The 20590-nt window shown below is 45.5% G+C and overlaps 1 protein-coding gene across 5 annotated transcripts in view; it reads left to right on the forward strand.

Moving 5' to 3' along the window:
* The window catches only part of LOC137373462 (MAPK/MAK/MRK overlapping kinase-like), a 208999-nt gene that overhangs the window by 97403 nt on the left and 91006 nt on the right, over window positions 1-20590 (forward strand). For all 5 annotated transcript variants that reach the window (XM_068038287.1, XM_068038290.1, XM_068038288.1 and 2 more), the window contains one exon: window positions 19287-19465. In XM_068038287.1, coding sequence (XP_067894388.1) covers window positions 19287-19465 — 179 coding nt within the window. The remainder of the gene's footprint in view (window positions 1-19286; window positions 19466-20590) is intronic.

Below are 20590 nucleotides of genomic sequence, written 5' to 3' on the forward strand. Positions count from 1 at the left end.
ACTGCATGATTCCTTTCACAGAGCCCATTGCTGAAAGGAATTTCAGCTGCAGTATTCATCACCATAAATTTTGTGTTTTCACACATGTCTCTGAACTCATCATTGTCAAATTCCCCTCCATTATCAGTCAGAAACTTAGCTGGTGCCCCAAGTCCAGTCCCTATCCATTTCTCCATAATTTTGTCTATAATCACCCTTTTGTCCTTGCTATTTATTATTGTAGAAGAATTAAATCTAGTTGCTCGGTGTATAAAATGTAGAATGCAACAGGCAAACATGGAAGCAAAATATATTGAGCACGCACATAAATGTGAAAAACATAAAATGAATTTACTTTTGCTATAAGTAGGGGGCTAGATAGCGTCCTATGCATCCAAGAACAAGAATCCCAAAGGGATCCCAAAGCAAAATACTGCAGATGCTAGAAATCTGAAATAAAAACAAGAAATGCTGGAAATACTCAGCAGGTCTGGCAGCATCTGTGGAGAGAGAAGCAGAGTTAACGTTTCAGGTTAGTGACCTTTCATCAGAACTGGCAAAGGTTAGAAACATAATAGGTTTTCAGCAAATAACGTGGGGGTGGGGCAAGAGATAACAAAAGGGAAGGTGTTGATAGGACAGGGTCACAGAGAATAACTGACAAGAAGGTCATGGAGCAAAGACAAATGGTATGTTAATAGTGTGCTGAAAGACAAAGCGTTAGTGCAGAGAGGGTGTTAATGGGCAGTAAAATGAACAGCCCTGGCCCAAAGAACAAACATGAAAAAAAAACAGTGGGCAGGCACATCGTGAAAAAAAATGAATGGTGAAACAAACTAAAATAAAATAAAAAGAAAAAAGAACTACAAATAAAAAGGGGGGCCTGTCATGCTGTGAAATTATTGAACTCAATGTTCTGTCCGGCAGGCTGTAGCATGTCTTTTCGGGAAATGAGATGCTATTCCTCGAGCTTGTGTTGATGTTCACTGGAACATTGTAGCAATCCCAGGACAGATATGTGGGTATGAGAGCAGTGGGCAGGGTTGGGGGGGGTTGGTGTTGAAATGGCAAGCAACCGGAAGCTTGGGGTCGTGCTTTCGGGCTGAGCAGAGGTGTTCTGCAAAGCAGTCACCCAATCTTCATTTGGTCTCCCCAGTGTAGAGGACACCACAGAGCAGCGAATACAGTATACTAAATTGAAAGAAGTACAAGTAAATCGCTGCTTCTGCTGAAAGGAGTGTTTGGGGTCTTGGATATTGAGGAGAGAGGAGGTAAAAGGGCAGGTATTACACCTCCTGCTGTGTGAAGGGGACGAGGTGTTGGGGGTAATGGAGGAGTGGACCAGGGTGTCGCGGAGGGAATGATCCTTTCGGAATGCTGCCAAGGGAGGGGAGAGGAAGATGCTGGATGTGGCAGAAATGGCGGAGGGTAATCCTTCGGATGCGAAGGCTGGTGGGGTGGAAAGTGAGGAGTAAAGTGAGGACAAGGGGAACCCTGTCACGGTTCTGGGAGGGAGGGGAAGGGGTGAGGGTAGAGGTGCGGGAAATAGGCCGGACAAGGTTGAGGGCCCATTTATGAAGTCACAGTTGCCTGTAACTGTTCTCCAGGTGAGTTTTTTATTCATTCTTAGGATGTGTGAGTGGCTGGCAAGGCCAGCATTTATTGGTCATCCCTCATTGCCCTTGAGCTGGTGGTGGTGAACCATCTACAACTGAGTGGCTTACTCGGGCATTTCAGAGGGCAGATAAGAGTCAACCACACTGTTATGGATCTGGAGTCACTTGTAGGCCAGACCAGGTAAGAACAGCAGATTTCCTTTTCTAAAGGACATTAGTGAACCAGATGGGTTTCACAACAATCGATAATTTCATGGCTAGCTTCCAATTCCAGATTTTTATTAATTAATTGAATTTAAATTCCACCAGCGACCATGGTAGGATTTGAACAGGCCTCTGGGTTACCAGCTCAGCGACATTACCACTATGACATCAGCTGGCCACGACTGCATCTTGGAGTTTTATCACTGTTGGTCAGGACATCAGGCGAACTGTTGTTGTTCTTTGAATAGTGCCACAGACAGGATCTTGGTTTAACTTTTTAATCTGAAAGACAGCACCTTCAACAATGCAGCACTTCCTCAGTAATCCAGTGAAATATCAAACTAGATTATGTGCTTAAATCCAGTGATATTTAAACACGTAACCACCTGATTAAGAGGTAAAAATAGTACCAACTGTACCAAACTAACACATGCCTTGCATAATTGGAATCTGCAGTGCAGATTCTACTGGTGTTGCCATGTGCTGAGGGGAAGACTGGCAAATAACCATTGGTGAAACCTGACCATTCCACCTTCCAATGGTATCTATTAGCTGTGGTGAAGCATTCCATATTCCAACATCTGCACAAAGAAATTTCTCTCAACGTTTTTCCTCACTCTTAATGGTTTTAAATTGACCTTTCATCATTGACTGTCCAAATAGAGGAAATAGTCTTTCTCTAGTCGCTCTTAACAAAACCTTTTATAATTTTAAAAAGCAATGTCTTAGCTCACCTCTTGGCCTTCTCTGCTCGAGTGAAAATAGTCCCAATCATAAGTATAATTTCTAATCGCTAGAGTTGTCCCATTTGATTTCTTTCTGTATAATTCTATTCATGGTCTATCTAAATCATCTTCATCTTGCATATCAACTGCAGGGATGAAAAATTTCAGCCAAGTGGTGGATTTCGGACATTGGAGTTTCATAAATCTGCCATTGGCTTCTCCCTTCCAACCTTAAAAGACCGGCTGTAAAAAACTGACCATTTAGAATTTTTTTTCAAAAGCCGGCCAACCACAAAGCTGCCCTCGTTGGATGGGGGTGGGGGGGAGGAGTTGGATGGGATACAGTGTGTGGGTGTGGGGGGGGGCGGGAGGAGTTGGATGCGGTATAGTGTGTGGGCGTGGAAGGAGTTTTTTTAAAATTTGTTTGGGGGATGTGGGCGTTGCTGGCCAGGCCAGCATTTATTGCCCATCCCTAATTGCCCTTGAGAAGGTGATGGTGAGCTGCCTTGTAGAACCGCTGCAATCCGTGGGGTGTAGGTACACCAACAATGCTGTTAGGAAGGGAGTTCCAGGATTTTGACCCAGCAACAATGAAGGAACGACAATATAGTTCCATGTTAGAATGGTGTGTGGCTTAGAGGGGAACTCACAGGTGGTGGTGTTCCCATGCATTTGCAGCCCTTATCCTTCTATGTGGGAGAAGTTGTGGGTTTGGAAGATGCTGTCAAAGGAGCCTTGGTGAGTTGCTGCAGTGCATCTTGTAGATGGTATACACTGCTGCCACTGTACATCTGTGGTGGAGGGAGTGAATGTTGAAGGTGATTAATGGGGTGCCAATCAAGCAGGCTGCTTTGTCCTGGATGGTTTCTTGAGTGTTGTTGGAGCTGCACCCGTGCCCTGTAGATGGTGAACAGGCATTGGGGAGTCAAGAGGTGAGTTACTTGCTGCAGAATTCCCAGCCTCTGATCTGTTCTTGTAGCCACAGCATTTATGTGGTTGTTCCAGTTCAGTTTCTGGTCAGTGGTGTCCCCCAGGATGTTGTTAGTGGGGAATTCAGTGATGGTAATGCCACTGAACGTCAAGGAGAGATGGTTAGATTCTCTCTTGTTTGAGATGGTCATTGCCTGGCATTTGTGTGACGCGAATGTTACTTGCCACTTATCAGCCCAAGCCTGTATGTTGTCCATATCCTGTTGCATATGGGCATGGTCTGCTTCAGTATCTGAGGAGTCACGAATGGTGCTGAACATTGTGTAATCATCAGCAAACATCCTCACTTCTGACCTTATGATGGAGGGTAGGTCATTGATGAAGCAGCTGAAGATGGGTGGGCCTAGGACACTACCCTGAGGAATTCCTGCAGTGATGGGACCGAGATGATTGACCTCCAACAACCAAAACCATCTTCTTTTGTGCTATGTATGACTCCAACCAGTGGAGTGTTTTCCCCTGATTCCCATTGACTCCAGTTTTGCCAGGGCTCCTTGATGCCATATTCGGTCAAATGCTGCCTTGATGTCAAGGGAAGTCACTCTCACCTCACCTCTTGAGTTCAGCTCTTTTGTCCATGTTTTGACCAAGGCTGTAATGAGATCAGGAGCTGAGTGGCCTTGGCGGAACCCAAACTGAGTGTCAGTGAGCAGGTTATTGCTGAGCAAGTGTCGTTTGATAGCACTGTTGACAAGCCCTTCCATCACTTTGCTGATGACAGGGAGTAGACTCATAGGTTGGTAATTGGCCAGGTTGGATTTGTCCTGCTTTTTGTCTACAGGAAATACCTGGGCAATTTTCCACATTGCTGGGTAGATGCCAGTGTTGTAGCTGTACTGGAATAGCTTGGCTAGGGGCGTGGCTATTTCTGGAGCACAGGTCTTTAGTACTATTGCCGGAATGTTGTCAGGGCCCATAGCCTTTGCAGTATCCAGTGCCTTTAGCCGTTTTTTGATATCGCGTGGAGTGAATCGGATTGGCTGAAGACAGGCATCTATGATGCTGGGGACATCAGGAGGAGGCCGAGATGGATCATCCACTCATCATTTGTGTCTGAAGTTGGTTGCAAATGCTTCAGCCATGTCTTTTCCACTAATGTGCTGAGCTCCCCCATTGTTGAGGATGGGGATATTTGTGGAGCCTCCTCCTCCTGTCAGTTGTTTAATTGTCCACCGCCACTCATGACTGGAGGTGTAGGACTGCAGAGCTTACATCTGATCTGTTGTCTGTGGGATCACTTAGCCCTGTCTATTGCATGCTGCTTCTGCTATTTGGCATGTAAGTAGTCCTGTGTTGTAGCTTCACCAGGTTGACATCTAATTTTTAGGTATGCGTGGTGCTGCTCCTGGCGTGCCCTCCTGCACTCTTCATGAAACCAGGGTTGGTCCCCTGGGTTGATGGTAATGGGAGAGTGGGGGATATGCCGGGCCATGAGGTTACAGCTTGTGGTTGAATACAATTCTGCTGTTGCTGATGGCCCTCAGTGCTGCATGGATTCCCAGTTTTGAGTTGCTGGATCTGTTTGAAATCTATCTCATTTAGCATTGTGGTAGTGCCACATAACACGATGGTGGGTCCCCTCAGTGTGAAGACGGGACTTTGTCTCCACAAGGCAGTGCGGTATTCGCTCTTATCAATACAATCATGGACAGATGCATCTGCAACAGGTAGATTGGTGAGGATGAGGTCACATAGGTTTTTCCCTCTTGTTAGTTCCCTCACCACCAGCTGCAGACCCAGTCTAGCAGCTATGTCCTTTAGGACTTGGCCAGCTTAGTCATTGAAGTCCCCCACCCAGAGTACAATTTGTGCCTTTGCTACCCTCAATGCTTCTTCCAATTGGTGTTTAACTTGAAGAAGCACTGATTCATCAGCTGAGTGGGTGGGGTACGTAGTAATCAGCAGGAGGTTTCCTTGCTCATGTTTGACCATGGGGTCCGAGTCAATGTTGAGGACTCCCAGGGCAACTCCCTCCCAACTGTATACCACTGTGCCGCCACCTCTGGTGGGTCAGTCCTGTTGGTGGGACGAGACATACCCAGGGATAGTGATTTTGTCAGGGACATTGTCTGTAAGGTATGATTCCATGAGTATGACTATGTCAGGCTGTTGCTTGACTAGTCTGTAGGACAGCTCTCCCAATTTTGGCACAAGCCCCAGATGTTAGTAAGGAGGACTTTGCAGGGTCAACAGGGCTGGGTTTGCCGTGGTTGTTTCCGGTGCCTGGGTCGATGCTGGGTGGTCTGTCTGGTTTCATTCCTTTCCTTGGACTTTATAGCGATTTGATACAACTGTGTGCTTTGCTAGGCCATTTCAGAGGGCATATAAGAGTCAACCACATTGTTGTTGGTCTGGAGTCACATATAGGACAGACCAGATAAGGACAGTAGATTTCCTTCCCTAAAAGACATTAGTGAACCAGATGGGTTTTTACAACAATCGACAATGGTTTCATGGTCACCACTAGACTAGCTTGTAATTCCAGATTTTTTTTATTAATTGTGTTCAGATTCCACCATCAAACCATCAACCGTGGTGTGTGTGTGTGTGGGGAAGGTTGGATGCGATACGCATGGGTGTGTGTGAGGAGGGAATTGGATAGCTGAGAGTGTGTGTGTGCGTGTGTGTGTATAAGGTTGTATGGGGTATTGTGTGTGTGGGGAGTTGTATGGGGAATTGTGTGTGTGTGGAGAGTTGTATGGGGTATTGTGTATGTGTGTGGGGAGTTTTATGGGGAATTGTGTGTGTATGGGGGGAGTTGTATGGGGAATTGTGTGTGTGTGTGTGGGGGGAGTTATATGGGGAATTGTGTGTGTGTGTGTGTGGGGGGAGTTGTATGGGGAATTGTGTGTGTGTGGAGGGAGTTGTATGGGGAATTTGTGTGTGTGTGTGTGTGGGGAGTTGTATGGGGTCTAGTGTGTGTGTGTGTGTGTGTGTGTGTGTGTGTGTGTGTGTGTGTGTGTGTGTGTGTGTGTGTGTGTGTGTGTGTGTGTGTGTGTGTGGAGAGTTGTATGGGGTAAAGTGTGTGTGTGTGGAGAGTTGTATGGGGTATAGTGTGTGTGTGTGGAAAGTTGTATGGGGTATAGTGTGTGTGGAGAGTTGTATGGGGTATAGTGTGTGTGTGTGTGGAAAGTTGTATGGGGTATAGTGTGTGTGTGTGGAAAGTTGTATAGTGTGTGTGTGTGGAGAGTTGTATGGGGTATTGTGTGTGTGTGTGTGTGTGTATGTGTGTGTGTGTGGAGTTGTATGGGGTATTTGTGTGTGGGGAGTTGCATGGGTATAGTGTGTATGGAGAGTTGTATGGGGTATAGTGTGTGTGTGTTTGTGGAGTTGTTTGGGGTATAGTGTGTATGGGGAGTCGTATGGATATAGTGTGTGTGTGTGGGGGGAGTTGTATGGGGTATAGTGTGTGTTTTTGTGTGTGGGGAATTGTATGGGGTAAAGTGTGTGTGTGTGGGGGGGGTTGTATGGGGTATAGTGTTTGTGGAGAGTTGTATGGGGTATAGTGTGTGTGTGGGGGGGGGGACTTGGATGGGGTACAGTGTGCTTGTGGAGGAGATTTGGATGGGGTACTGCGTGTGTGGGTGGGGGCAGTTGCATGGAGTACGGTGTGCGTGTGGGGGGACTTGGATGGGGTACGGTGTGCGTGTGGCGGGACTTGGATGCAGTGTGGTGTGCATGTGGGGGGACTTGGATGGGGTACGGTGTGTGTGTGGGGGGGCTTGGATGGGGTACGGTGTACATGTGGGGGGGCTTGGATGGGGTACGGTGTGCGTGTGGGGGGACTTGGATGGAGTACGGTGTGCGTGTGGGGGGACTTGGATGGGGTACGGTGTGCGTGTTGGGGGACTTGGACGGCGTACGGTGTGCGTGTGGGGGGACTTGGATGGGGTACATCGTGCGTGTGGGGGGGTGTTGGATGGGGTACTGGGTGTTTGTGTGGGAGCGTGTTGGATGGGGTATTGTGTGTGGGGAGGATTTGGATGGGGTACAGTATCTGTGTGGAGGGCAGTTGGATGGGTACAATGTGTTTGTGTGTTGCGGGGGGAGTTGGATGGGGTTCTCTGTGTCTGTCTGTGTGTGTGTGTATGGAGTTGGATGGAGACACTGAGGGAGAACTTCATAGCTTCAATCTGGAGGTCAGATAATTCCATACAGACAAACAGTTGCCCCCCATACCCAAAGGAAGGAAGGTTAGACGTGATGGAATGAAGTACACAAGGGGAACAAGTACAACACTTTCTGCAGACTTGTATTTTCTTCGGTGAGCTTCTACCATTGACCTATAGTTGAAGGTTCTTTCAGCACCATAGTCATATCATTGACTCAGGGTCTACCTGGATGGATGTTAGACATACAGTGCCATCCAAACTGTGAAATATGCACTGAGAGCAGAGCATAAGTCAAGTTTGGAGTACTTCGCAAGAAGGCACAAGTCTAGTGATCCTGTCAGTGGAAAGCTGGTGAAGTGTAAGCAAGAGGCCCGCAAGATGTATGCTGAGGTGAAACATCAGGGGAGAAAAGAAAACGAGGAACAGAGGAAATCACACACCAGAAACTGGCCACAAAACGCTCTGCCAAAGCATTAATGGTTGCTGCTAAGAAAGCTAGAAAGGTCTGTGTTACAGTTCTGCATTCATTAGTTAGAAGAAAAACCTACCCAGTCAATTAGCAGTATTTGTAAAACTTTAGCACAGATTTGTGTACAAAGCAGAGAATACCTCAAATTGTGTGCTGATGTGAAGAAAGCCTGTATAAAAGCCAAAAACAACTGGCTGAATGAAAGAGCAGCAGAAGCTTTCAAGAATGGTAACACCAAGTATATTCGCTAGTCAAGTCATAGCTGGAAAGAAATATGTAAACCCAGGAATAGGTATCAAGGACGAAAACGGAGACTTGTTATCTGATGAGGACAAGATCAGGCTGAGATGGGAAAATTACTGCAGCAAACTGTTTGAAGAAGAACCAGAAAAGGTAAACAACAGATTTGAATTCAATTAGTAAAAATCTGGAATTGAATAACTAGTCAGATGATAGCCATGAAACCATTGTCGATTGTTGTAAAAACTCATCTGGTTCAGTAGTGTCCTTTAGGGAAGGAAATCTGCTGTCCTTACTTGGTCTGGCCTACATGTGACTCCAGACCCACAGCAATGCGGTTGACTCGTCCATGCCCTCTGAAATGGCCCATCAATCCACTCAGTTGTATCTAACCACTACGAAGTCAATAAGGAATGAAACTGGCCGGACCACCTGGCATCAACCCAGGTACCGGAAACGACAACGGAAAATCCAGCCCTGTTGACCCTGCAAAGTCCTCCGTGCTAACACCTGGGGGCTTGTGCCAAATTTGGGAGAGCTGTCCAACAGACTAGTCAAGCAACAGCCTGACATTGTCATCCTCAGAGTCATACCGTACAATGTCCTAGACACCGCCATCACCATCCCCAGGTTGGTCCTGTCCCACCGGCAGGCCAGACCCAGCAGAGGTGGTGGCACAGTGGTATACAGTCAGGAGAGAGTTGACCTGGGAGTCCTCAACATCAACTCAAGATCCCATGAAGTCTCATGGCATCAGGTCAAACATGAGCAAGGAAATCTCCTGCTGATTACTACCTACCGCCCCCTCTCAGCTGATGAATCAGTGCTCCTCCATGTTGAACAGCACTTGGAGGAAGCACTTAGGGTGGCAAGGGCACAGAATGTACTCTGGGTGGGTGACTTCAGTGTCCATCACCAGAAGTGGCTCGGTAGCACCACTATTGACTGAGCTGGCTGAGTGCTGAAGGACATAGCTGTTAGACTGGGTCTGCGGCAGGTGGTGAAGAAACCAACAAGAGGGAAAAACATACATGACCACGTCCTCATCAAACTGCCTGCCGCAGATGCACCTGTCCATGACAGTATTGGTAGGAGTGACCACTACACAGTCCTTGTGGAGACAAAGTCCCGTCTTCACATTGAGGATACCCTCTATCGTGTTGTGTGGCACTACCACTGTGTTAAGCGGGATAGATTTCTAACACATCTAGCAACGCAAAACTGGGCATCGATGAGGCGCTGTGGGCCAGCAGCAGCAGCACAATTGTACTCAATCACATGACCTCATGGCCCAGCATATCCCCCACTCTACCATTACCATCAACCAGGAGACCAACCCTGGTTCAATGAAGAGCGCAGGAGGGCATGCCAGGAGCAGCACCACGCATACCTCAAAATGAGGTGTCAACCTGGTGAAGCTGCAACCCAGGACGACTTGCGTGCCAAACAGCATAAGCAGCATACGCTAGAGCTGAGCAATCAAATAACCTACGAAACATATTTAAGCTCTGCAGTCCTGCCACATTCAGTCGTGAATGGTGGTGGACAATTAAACAACTAACAAGCGAAGGTGGATCCACAGATATCCCCATCCTCAATGATGGGAGAGCTCAGCACATCAGTGCAAAAGATAAGGCTGAAGCATTTGCAGCAATCTTCAGCCAAAAGTGTCGAGTTGATGATCCATTTCGGCTTCCTCCTGAGGTCCCCAGCATCACAGATGCCAGTCTTCAGCCAATTCGATTCACTCCACGTGGTACCGAGAAACGACTGAAGGCACTGGATACTGCAAAGGCTATGGGCCCTGACAACATTCCGGGAATAGTACTGAAGACCTGTGCTCCAGAACCTGCCACACCCCTAGCCAAGCTCTTCCAGTACAGCTACAACACTGGCATCTACCCAGCAATGTGGAAAATTGCCCAAGTATTTCCTGTACATAAAAAGCAGGACAAGTCCAACCCAGCCAATTACTGCCCCATCAGTCTACTCTCGATCATAAAGTGATGGAAGGTGTCGTCAACAGTGCTATCAAGCGGCACTTGCTTAGCAATAACCTGCTCAGGGACGCTGAGTGATGCTCTGTTTGGGTTCTGCCAGGGCTACTCAGCTCCTGACCTCATTACAGCCTTGGTTCAAACATGGACAAAAGAGCTGAACTCGAGGTGAGGTGAGAGTGATTTCCCTTGCCAACAGAGGGATACGGTCCCCGGAAGTGCAGAAGGTTTTAGTTTAGGCAGGCATCCAGATCGGCGCAGGCTTGGAGGGCCGGATGGCCTGTTCCTGTGCTGTACTGTTCTTTGTTCTTTGTTCTTTGTTCAAGGCAGCATTTGACCGAGTATGGCATCAAGGAGCCCAGGAAAAATTGGAATCAATGGGAATCAGGGGGAAATCTCTACTGGTTGGAGTCATACCTAGCACAAAGGAAGATGGTTGTGATTGTTGGAGGTCAATCATCTGAGCTCCAGGACATCACTGCAGGAGTTCCTCAGGGTAGCGTCCTAGGCCCAACCATCTTCAGCTGCTTCAAGGTCAGAAGTGGGGATGTTCGCTGCTGATTGTGCAATGTTCAGCACCATTTGCGACTCCTCAAACACTGAAGCAGTCCGTGTAGAAATGCAGCATTTGCGCCACACAAGTGCCAGGCAATGACCATTTCCAACACGAGTGAATCTAACCATTCCCCCTTGACATTCAAAGGCATTACGATCACTGAATCCCCCACTGTCAACATCCTGGGGGTTACCATTGACCAGAAACTGAACTGGATTAGCCATATAAATACCGAGGCTACAAGAGCAGATCAGAGGCTAGGAATCCTGCGGCGAGTAACTTACCTCCTGACTCCCCAAAGCCTGTCCGCCATCTGCAAGGCACAAGTCAGGAGTATGATGGAATACTGTCCACTTGCCTGGATGGGTGCAACTCCAACAACACTCAAGAAGCTCGACACCATCCAGGACAAAGCCATGCGCTTGATTGGCACCCCGTCCACAAACATTCACTCCCTCCACCACCGACGCACAGTGGCAACAGTGTGTATAAGCTACAAGATGCACTGCAGCAACTCACCGAGGCTGCTTAGACAGCACTTTCCAAACCCACAACCTCTACCACCTAGAAGGACGAGCAGCAGATGCATGGAAACACAACCACCTGCAAGTTCCTCCCCGAGCCACACACCATCTTGACTTGGAACTATATTGCCGTTCCTTCACTGTTGCTGGGTCAAAATCCTGGAAGTCCCTTCCTAACAGCACTGTGGATGTATCTACCTCACATGGATTGCGGCAGTTTAAAAAGAAGGAAGCTCACCACCACCTTTTCAAGGGCAATTAGGGATGGACAATAAATGCTGGCCTGTCCAGCAATGCCCACATCCCAGGAACGAATAAAAAGAAAAATTGGAAGTTGAAAGAGCAACTAGAATCTGAGATACAGAAAGATGACATAAAGGTTTATAAAGAAAGTCGAGTGGAAAGGCAGAAGGACAAGATTAGATACCAGCGGAAGCACTAAAAGAGGGAGGTGAAACAGTAGTGGATGCAATGAAAGAAATTGTTGATGATATATGAACAACAGGTGAATAGGCTTGTAAGTGGAATATATCTGAGATGGTCACAATGCCCAAGATGGCAGCCACACAGGACTGTCCAAAACATCGTACACTAAGTCTCATCAGTTATGCATCTAAAGTACTACTTGACATCATCAGGCAGAATCACTCCCATGTGAACAGAGAAGTGGCAGAGGAACAGTTTGGCTTCATTCCAGGAAAGGGTACAACTGATGCTATGTTCAGAAGTCTGATGGAGAAATGTGAAAACAAGCAGGAAGCCCAGCTTTGGCTCATGTTCATAGATTATGCCAAAACTTTTGACACTGTCCAGCATGATGCTGTATGAAAGACATTTACAGATAGACTTTGGTGTACCCAACCATCTGCTGTGGCTAATACAAGAGCTAAACAGAAATGCTTTCCAAGTCATCCAAGTTGGTTATGAGCATACAAACCAATTCCAGTTTGAGAAGGGAATCAGACAGGGGTGTCTTCTGTCACCCATGATGTTTAATGCGTTTAATGCTGTGGGAGAGAAGATAATGAGGATGGTGCAGGAAGAGTTACCATAGAGAGAGAGAGATACAGCACTGAAACAGGCCCTTCGGCCCACCGAGTCTGTGCCGACCATCAGCCACCCATTTATACTAATCCTACATTAATCCCATATTTCCTACCACATCCCCAACTTCCCTCAATTCTCCTACCACCTACCTACACTAGGGGCAATTTACAATGGCCAATTTACCTATCAATCTGCAAGTCTTTGGCTGTGGGAGGAAACTGGAGCACCTGGCGGAAACCCACGCAGTCACAGGGAGAACTTGCAAACTCCGCACAGGCAGGACCCAGAACCGAACCCGGGTCGCTGGAGCTGTGAGGCTGCGGTGCTAACCGCTGTGCCACTGTGCCGCCCTGTACCAGAGATATGTGGCTGCATTATAGGAGGTTGTAGAATATGGAATCGCAGGTATGCAGATGACACCACACTCCTAGCCAGAACAAAGGAAGGGCTGGAGACTTTGGCAGACCTAGTCTTTTGGACTGAACATAAATGAGGTAAAGACCAACATTATGGCCCTAAATGGCCGTGGCAAAGTCAAGATTAGAAGCACCGAGATAGAGGCAGCGGGCAAATTCAAGTACCTTGGCTCTGATAAGTGTAGTATAATGTACATAAGCTGTTGCTGGGTAGATTATGTATCTCAGCCTCATGACATCACATCCTGTGATGAAGTTTGAGTCTGAACCTTGTACTGCTCAGTGTGAATGTAGATACCTTAGAGATAAGACCCCTGGAAATAAATTCCTGTTAGTTTAATCCAAAGTCTACTATCCTCATTTAATATTAACAGCACACTGACCAGTATAGTATATGGTGGCAGCGGTAAAAATGACTTTTGTAGGGTAAAGACAGAAGATATTGGAGAGAAGCATGAACAAGTCGATATCCTTACTGGAGTGCTTTGAGCAAACAACAGGGCCCAGCTAGGCCAAGGCATGGCCAAGATGGATGAGAAAATTCGACAGTTATGGTTCTGCGTCGGGTCAAGCAGCACAACCAGACAGAGAACAGGTCAGTGTTTTACTTTACGTCATGGGAGTGCGGGCGATATTTTAACTACCCTAGGGATAGATGTAAAGGAAACCCCGGTTGGCAAAGTAATAAAAGCCTTGGAGGGATACTCAAAGAATGTTATTGTAGAAAGGGCGAAATTCAACGCACCCAAAAAGATGGTGAAAGTATCGATTTTTTTTTCCATAAATGATCTATATAAAATAGCTAAGGATTGCGACTATGGAAGCTTGCGAGAGGAACTGATTCGGAACAGAATAGCAGTCAGAGTCACAGCTGAAGCGCTGTCAGACCAGCTTCAGTTGAAAGAGAATTTGACTTTGCAAAATGCCATTCTGTTGAGCAGGCAAGAAGAGGTCCAAAAATTTAATCGACTACTAGCTCAGGGGGGATTGGGGGAGTCCAAGCTCGTAAATTCTAGATTCGGTTGAGTCTGTGGAGAAGACAGAGAATAATGGCGCCATAAAGACCGAGAGGCAGGAAAGACAACTCCAGGCAACAACATGAATTGCAGTATGTGTGGCCGGGAGCGGCACCGGTGGGAAATTTGCCCAGCCCGGGAAGCTGAAAATGTTTCTGATGCAAGAAAAGGGGGCACTTTCGGCAAGTCTGTTGCAGCAGGAAACAATCGCTGCAGTCTAGCATAAAAAATAGATGAAATAAGCAAAACAAATGGTCAATACTCCCTTCTATGGGGAAGTGCAAGAGAAAAACGAAGATTGCTGGGAAGCAGAAATCTTAGTGTGGAAAAATAAAACCAACTTCAAGTTAGATTCAAGAGCAGCAGTTTTGTCCTATCTGGCAAAACGCCATGGCTGAGGAAGGAAAGAATTAGGAAAACTAACAAGAAATTAGACGGAACAAAAACAAAAAGCTCCGGAACTACTCAGCAGGTCTGGCAGCATCTGTGGAGAGAGAAACAGAGTTAATGTTTCAGGTCTATGACCTTTCATCAGAACTGGCAAAGGTTAGAAAAGAAATAGGTTTTAAGCCAGTGAAGGGGAGGGGAGTGGGGGAGAGAATAAAGGGGAAGGTGTTTGATAGGGCAGGAGAGATTAAATAACAAAGCTGTCCTGGGACAAAGGAAAACTTGTGTTAATGCTTGTGGTGAAAGACAAAGCATTAGTCCAGAGAGACTGTTGATAGCGGAATAATGAGCAGCTCTGACTGCCTGAAAAGCAGGCACATGGTTAAAAAATAAAATTAAAAAAGGCCAGTCATGCTCTGAAGTTATTGAACTCAATGTTCAGTCTGCAAGGCTGTAGCGTGTCCTCACTTTCCACCCCACCTGAAGGATCCACATCCAAAGGATCATCCTCCACCATTTCCGCCACCTTCAGTGTGATGCCACATCCAAATGCATCTTCCCCTCGCCTCTTCTGTCAACATTCAAAAAGGATCATTCCCTCCGTGACTCCATGGTCCACTCCTCCATTACTCCCGACACCTCGTCCCCTTCCCATGGCACCTTCCCATGTAATCACAGGAGGTGTAATACCTGCCCTTTTACCTCCTCTCTCCTCACTATCCAAGGCCCCAAACACTCCTTTCAGGTGAAGCAGCGATTTACTTGTACTTCTTTCAATTTAGTATACTGTATTCGCTGCTTACAATGCAGTCTCCTCTACATTGGGGAGACCAAACGCAGATTGGGTGACCGCATTGCTGAACACCTCTGCTCAGTCCGAAAGTATGGTCCCAAGCTTGCCATTTCAACACTCCCCCCTGCTTTCATGCCAACATTTGGCAGATGAACTTAGAGCTTGGATTAGTACTTGGAAATATGATGTTGTTGCTATTACAGAGACTTGGTTGAGGGAACGACAGGATTAGCAGCTAAATGTTTCAGGATTTAGAAGCTTCAGGCAGGATAGAGGGGGATGTAAAAGGGGTGAGGGAGTTGCATTACTTGTTAAGGAGAATATCACAGCTGTACTGCGGGAGGACACCTTGGAGGGGTCGTGCAGCGAGGCAATATGGGTGGAGCTCAGGAATAGGAAGGGTGCAGTCATGATGTTGGGGGTTTTCTACAGGCCTCCCAACAGCCAGTGGGAGGTAGAGGAGCAGATATGTAGACAGATTTTGGAAAGATGTAAAGGTAACAGGGTGTACTGGTGGGTGATTTTAACTTCCCCTATATTGACTGGGACTCGCTTAGTGCTAGGGGCTTGGATGGGGCAGAATTTGTAAGGAGCATCCAGAAGGGCTTCTTGAAACAATATGTAGATAGTCCAACTAGGGATGGGGCTGTACTGGACCTGGTATTGGGGAATGAGCCCTGCCAGGTGGTCGAAGTTTCAATAGGGGAGCATTTCGGGAACAGTGACCATAATTCTATAAGTTTTAAGGTACTTGTGGATAAGGATAAGAGTAGGCTAATTATAATAATATTAGGCAGGAACTGAAGAATTTAGATTGGGGGCAGCTGTTTGAGGGTAAATCAACACCTGACATGCGGGGGTCTTTCAAACGTCAGTTGATTAGAATCCAGGACCAGCACGTTCCTGTGAGGAAGAAGGATAAGTTTGGCAAGTTTCAGGGACCTTGGATAACGAGGAATATTGTGAGCCTAGTCAAAAAGAAAAAGGAAGCATTCGTAAGGGCTGGAAGGCTAGGAACAGACGAATCCCTTGAGGAATATAAAGACAGTAGGAAGGAACTTAAGCAAGGAGTCAGGAGGGCTAAAAGGGATCATGAAAAGTCATTGGCAAACAAGATTAAGGAAAATCCCAAGGCTTTTTATACGTATATAAAGAGCAAGAGGGTAACTAGGGAAAGGGTTGGCCCACTCAAGGACAGAGAAGGGAATCTATGTGTGGAGCCAGAGGAAATGGGCGAGGTACTAAATGAATACTTTGCATCAGTATTCACCAAAGAGAAGGACTTGGTGGATGATGAGCCTAGGGAAGGGAGTGTAGATAGTCTCAGTCATCTCATTATCAAAAAGGAGGAGGTGTTGGGTGTCTTGCAAAGCATTAAAGTAGATAAGTCCCCAGGGCCTGATGGGATCTACCCCAGAATACTGAGGGAGGCAAGGGAAGAAATTGCTGGGGCCTTGACAGAAATCTTTGCATCCTCATTGGCTACAGGTGAGGTCCCAGAGGACTGGAGAATAGCCAATGTTATTCCTTTGTTTAAGAAGGGTAGCAAGGATAATCCAGGAAATTATAGGCTGGTGAAGTTAATAATCCTAGAAAGCTTGGAGGGAATCATCTGCCACATGGATGTTCTGATTCACAGAGCAAACCAAGAAGAACATAACACAAGGATAAGAATGGCATTACACAGATTACAAGAGGCAGGTCTCACATTAAATGAGAACTATGTATTCTCACAGTCGACAGTGAGGTTCCTTGGCCACATAGTTGATGGATCTGGCAATTCATGGGTATGGTTAACCAGGTAGGCACACTGACTAGTACAATAAACACCAAAGTTACATCCAAAAATGAAATCCAAGTTAGATTAGTTACGGCAAGAAGTGTGACCAGTGACTTAAGTAGCGTCTGGAAGTCCAAAAGCATCAGCATGAAGTTGAAAAAAGTTTAGTACAGTCACTAGTGTGAAATGTTGCACTCTATGGATGTGAGTTGGACTCTGAAGAAAGGATAACAGCTTGTGAAATGTGGGTATGGCAGCGGATGCTCAGAATCAGCTGGATGGACAGAAAGACAAATGAGTGGGTTAGATCAAGAGTAGAAGTTCAGGAATCAAAAGGTTTGCTAAGTACAGTTAGAGAAAGATAACCAAGTACGGAAATTGGAAATGAAAATCCGGCAGCTTTGTCTTGGTAACAATTGAAGGAGAAATTGGGGGAAAAAACAGAAGAGGAAGAGGAAAAATCGGATGGGTGGATAACATTGAGACGTGGACTGAGGGAGACTTGAAGAAAGTCAGAGAAGAAGCAAGTCGATGCCAATGGCCCCACTAAGGCCATGGTGACACAAGAAATAGGAGTAGGAGGAGACCATCTGGCCTGTTGAGCCTGCTCTGCTATTCAATGCGATTATGGCTGACCTTAGGCTTCAACTCCACTTTCCCGCCTGCTTGCCATATCCCTTGATTCCCTGAGAGATCAAATAGCTGTTTATCCCAGCCTTAAATGTATTCAACGATGGAGCATCCACAACTCTGTGGGGTAGAGAATTTCGAAGATTCCTTTTGAGTAAAGTAATTTCTCCTCATCTCAGTCCTAAATGATTGAACCCTTATCCTGAGACTGTGCCCCATGTTTTTGATTTCCTGGCCAGCGGAAACAATCTTTCAGCATGTACCCTATCCAGCCCCTTTAAAATCTTGTATATTTCAATGAGATCGCCTCTTATTCTTCTAAACTCCAGAGAATTTAGTCCCAATTTACTTAGCCTCTCATAATAGGACAACCCCCTCATCCCAGGAACCAATTTACTGAACCTTCACTGTACCGCCTCTTGTGCAAGTATATCCTTTCTTAAATGTGGAGACCAAAACTGCACACAGTACTCCAGATGTGGTCTCACCAAAACCCTATACAATTGTAGCAAGGCAATAGCAATTGCGACAGCGAACAAACAAGTACAGATTTATGAATACATTTTCAAGGTCATGTTCTGGGGTTAAAATTTACTTCATCCTTCATAATTACATGATATACTAACTATTAAATGCTGAAATGCTGAGGTCACTGGTGATTTTATACAAATGCATCGGTCCACCGTTTTGACAGTAATCAAAGGTAAAGGGAAAACTAATGTTTCTACACATTTGAAGTGGCAATTGCATTCATTACAGATCATTAATAGTGCTATAATTATATGATTCCTTGTCAAAAATATTTTTCAGACTTTCTTCTCTTCGGCCACTAATTTTCAGCTTTTGGGCGTTGGCCACACTCACCCCTGTAACTATTGTTTGAGCCGTAAGGATTGCTGTCTGTCCAGAAATCGAGCATGCCTGCAAAGTATGATAGGATAGTCATTTTGAGGAATGATGAATAAAGATTATCCATAAGAATTGTCATCTATTATTGTGCTGAAATGAATAGCCATCTTAAAAAAAGTGATTATTGAGGGCTGTACAGTGAGTGATAGGGGATTTACACACAAATAAAATTTTAAAAAGACTAAAATCCAGAATGAGCTTGAGTCTTAGCCTTGTGAAAATTCAAATAGTAACAAATGATTTGGAAGAGAAGCTGAATATGCCTCGGATTAAAATTACTTAAATTTTTGAAGTACACTAAATTAATGATTTGTATTTAGTAATGATTCAGTTTTGTTAGATTAGATTAGAGATACAGCACTGAAACAGGCCCTTCGGCCCACCGAGTCTGTGCCGAACATCAACCACCCATTTATACTAATCCTACACTAATCCCATATTCCTACCAAACATCCCCACCTGTCCCTATATTTCCCTACCACCTACCTATACTAGTGACAATTTATAATGGCCAATTTACCTATCAACCTGCAAGTCTTTTGGCAGGAAACCAGAGCACCCGGAGAAAACCCACACAGACACAGGGAGAACTTGGAAACTCCACACAGGCAGTACCTGGAATCGAACCCAGGTCCCTGGAGCTGTGAGGCTGCGGTGCTAACCACTGCACCACTGTGCCACCCTAGTAGCTTAGTAACTTCTTTCAGCTAGTCCCTATGATGTCAAGGCTACTTTATATCTGAATGCAAATATTCAAAAAAAGGAAACTGAAATGGACAAATGAAGTGAATGCTATGATTCTTCTCTGTAACTGATTTCTAAAAAAGTTTTTAATGTAAAGAGATAATATTGATAACTACTCCCATGTTTTAAATATACTGGGTTTACCGTTGCAGCAAAACTTGCTGAAGTTGGCAGATTTTGGTTCCTGTAGGAGTGTCTTCTCAAAGCAGCCATATACAGAATATATTTCTACCCGATGGTATCGAGCCCCAGAGTGCCTTCTTACAGATGGGTACTACAGTTTCAAAATGGACATCTGGAGCACAGGCTGTGTTTTCTATGAAATAACAAGGTGAAGTTCAAACTCTACTGTGGTAGAAGCATTATTTGATGTTTAAAAACGTTTATACCTTTGAGCCATTTGACATCTTAGTAAAGTTGTACAGCTAGTTAACCAAGTAGTAACTCAGGGGATCCAACAGAGCATTAGGATCATGAATTTTAATTCCCAGTTTTAACTGGTATTCTAGCCTGTGCACCTATTTGGATATTATTCACTAAAAAAACAAAAACCACAGTGTCACCTACAGGGGTAACAGGTAATTGCAACATGTAGACACTTACATAATGAGATTTCCCATAAGAACTAGTTTATGAAGGAACTTTCAATGGAACGCACATCACACATACTGAATTTAATACGTTATAGATATAATGTACACTATTATTAGCCTTATTTGTGGATATTCTGGGATACTACCCAGGGGATAGAAAGGAATAAATTCTCCCTGAAAAGGGCCCCCACTGCACAAGGGGCTTCAGCCTTACTTTCTGTTTCGTGCATGCATTGTTTACCATTCCTCTCCACATGCGTGACCTGAGAGTTCAGTCCCTTGACTGCTGCTTTTTCTCCTTTGTGATGTGCATTAGTAGGAGCTTTCTTGGCTTCCAGACATTTGCAATAATGTTTTCCTATCCTTTTGTGTACACACAACCTCTAGCTGAAGGAGAATCCAATCCTGTTTGAACGAATTTGATTGTTCACTGGAGTACTGAGGGACCAAAAATATATGTGGGGCTAGAATAGTAAAGGGAAATTCTATCAATCCTAAATTAATCAGGTGCTGCTGTTCAGCCAAATTGTTAAGTAAAACATTAATGTTTAATATTTAGATTGACAATAGAATTGAAAAGCTGGAAATGATTCTGAGTCTGAGGGAATCATTAGTAAATAAGTTGATATATAGGATTATATAGTGTTTCTGATGGAACAAGCCAAACGGCAGTGTGGATTAAGTGAAAACGATAAAACACTGCGCGGCAATAAACACACCAATGGATACTTCCTTACCCGTCATTGGGCATAAGCTTTGCTTCAGTGGTTGCATGGTTACCTCTTGAGTCAGTAGGTCATGTGTTTAAACCCCAGTTCCACAGACTTGAACACATAATCTGGGCTGATACTTCATACAGTGAG

Source organism: Heterodontus francisci, chromosome 9 (assembly GCF_036365525.1).
Source record: "Heterodontus francisci isolate sHetFra1 chromosome 9, sHetFra1.hap1, whole genome shotgun sequence".
NCBI lineage: Eukaryota > Metazoa > Chordata > Chondrichthyes > Heterodontiformes > Heterodontidae > Heterodontus > Heterodontus francisci.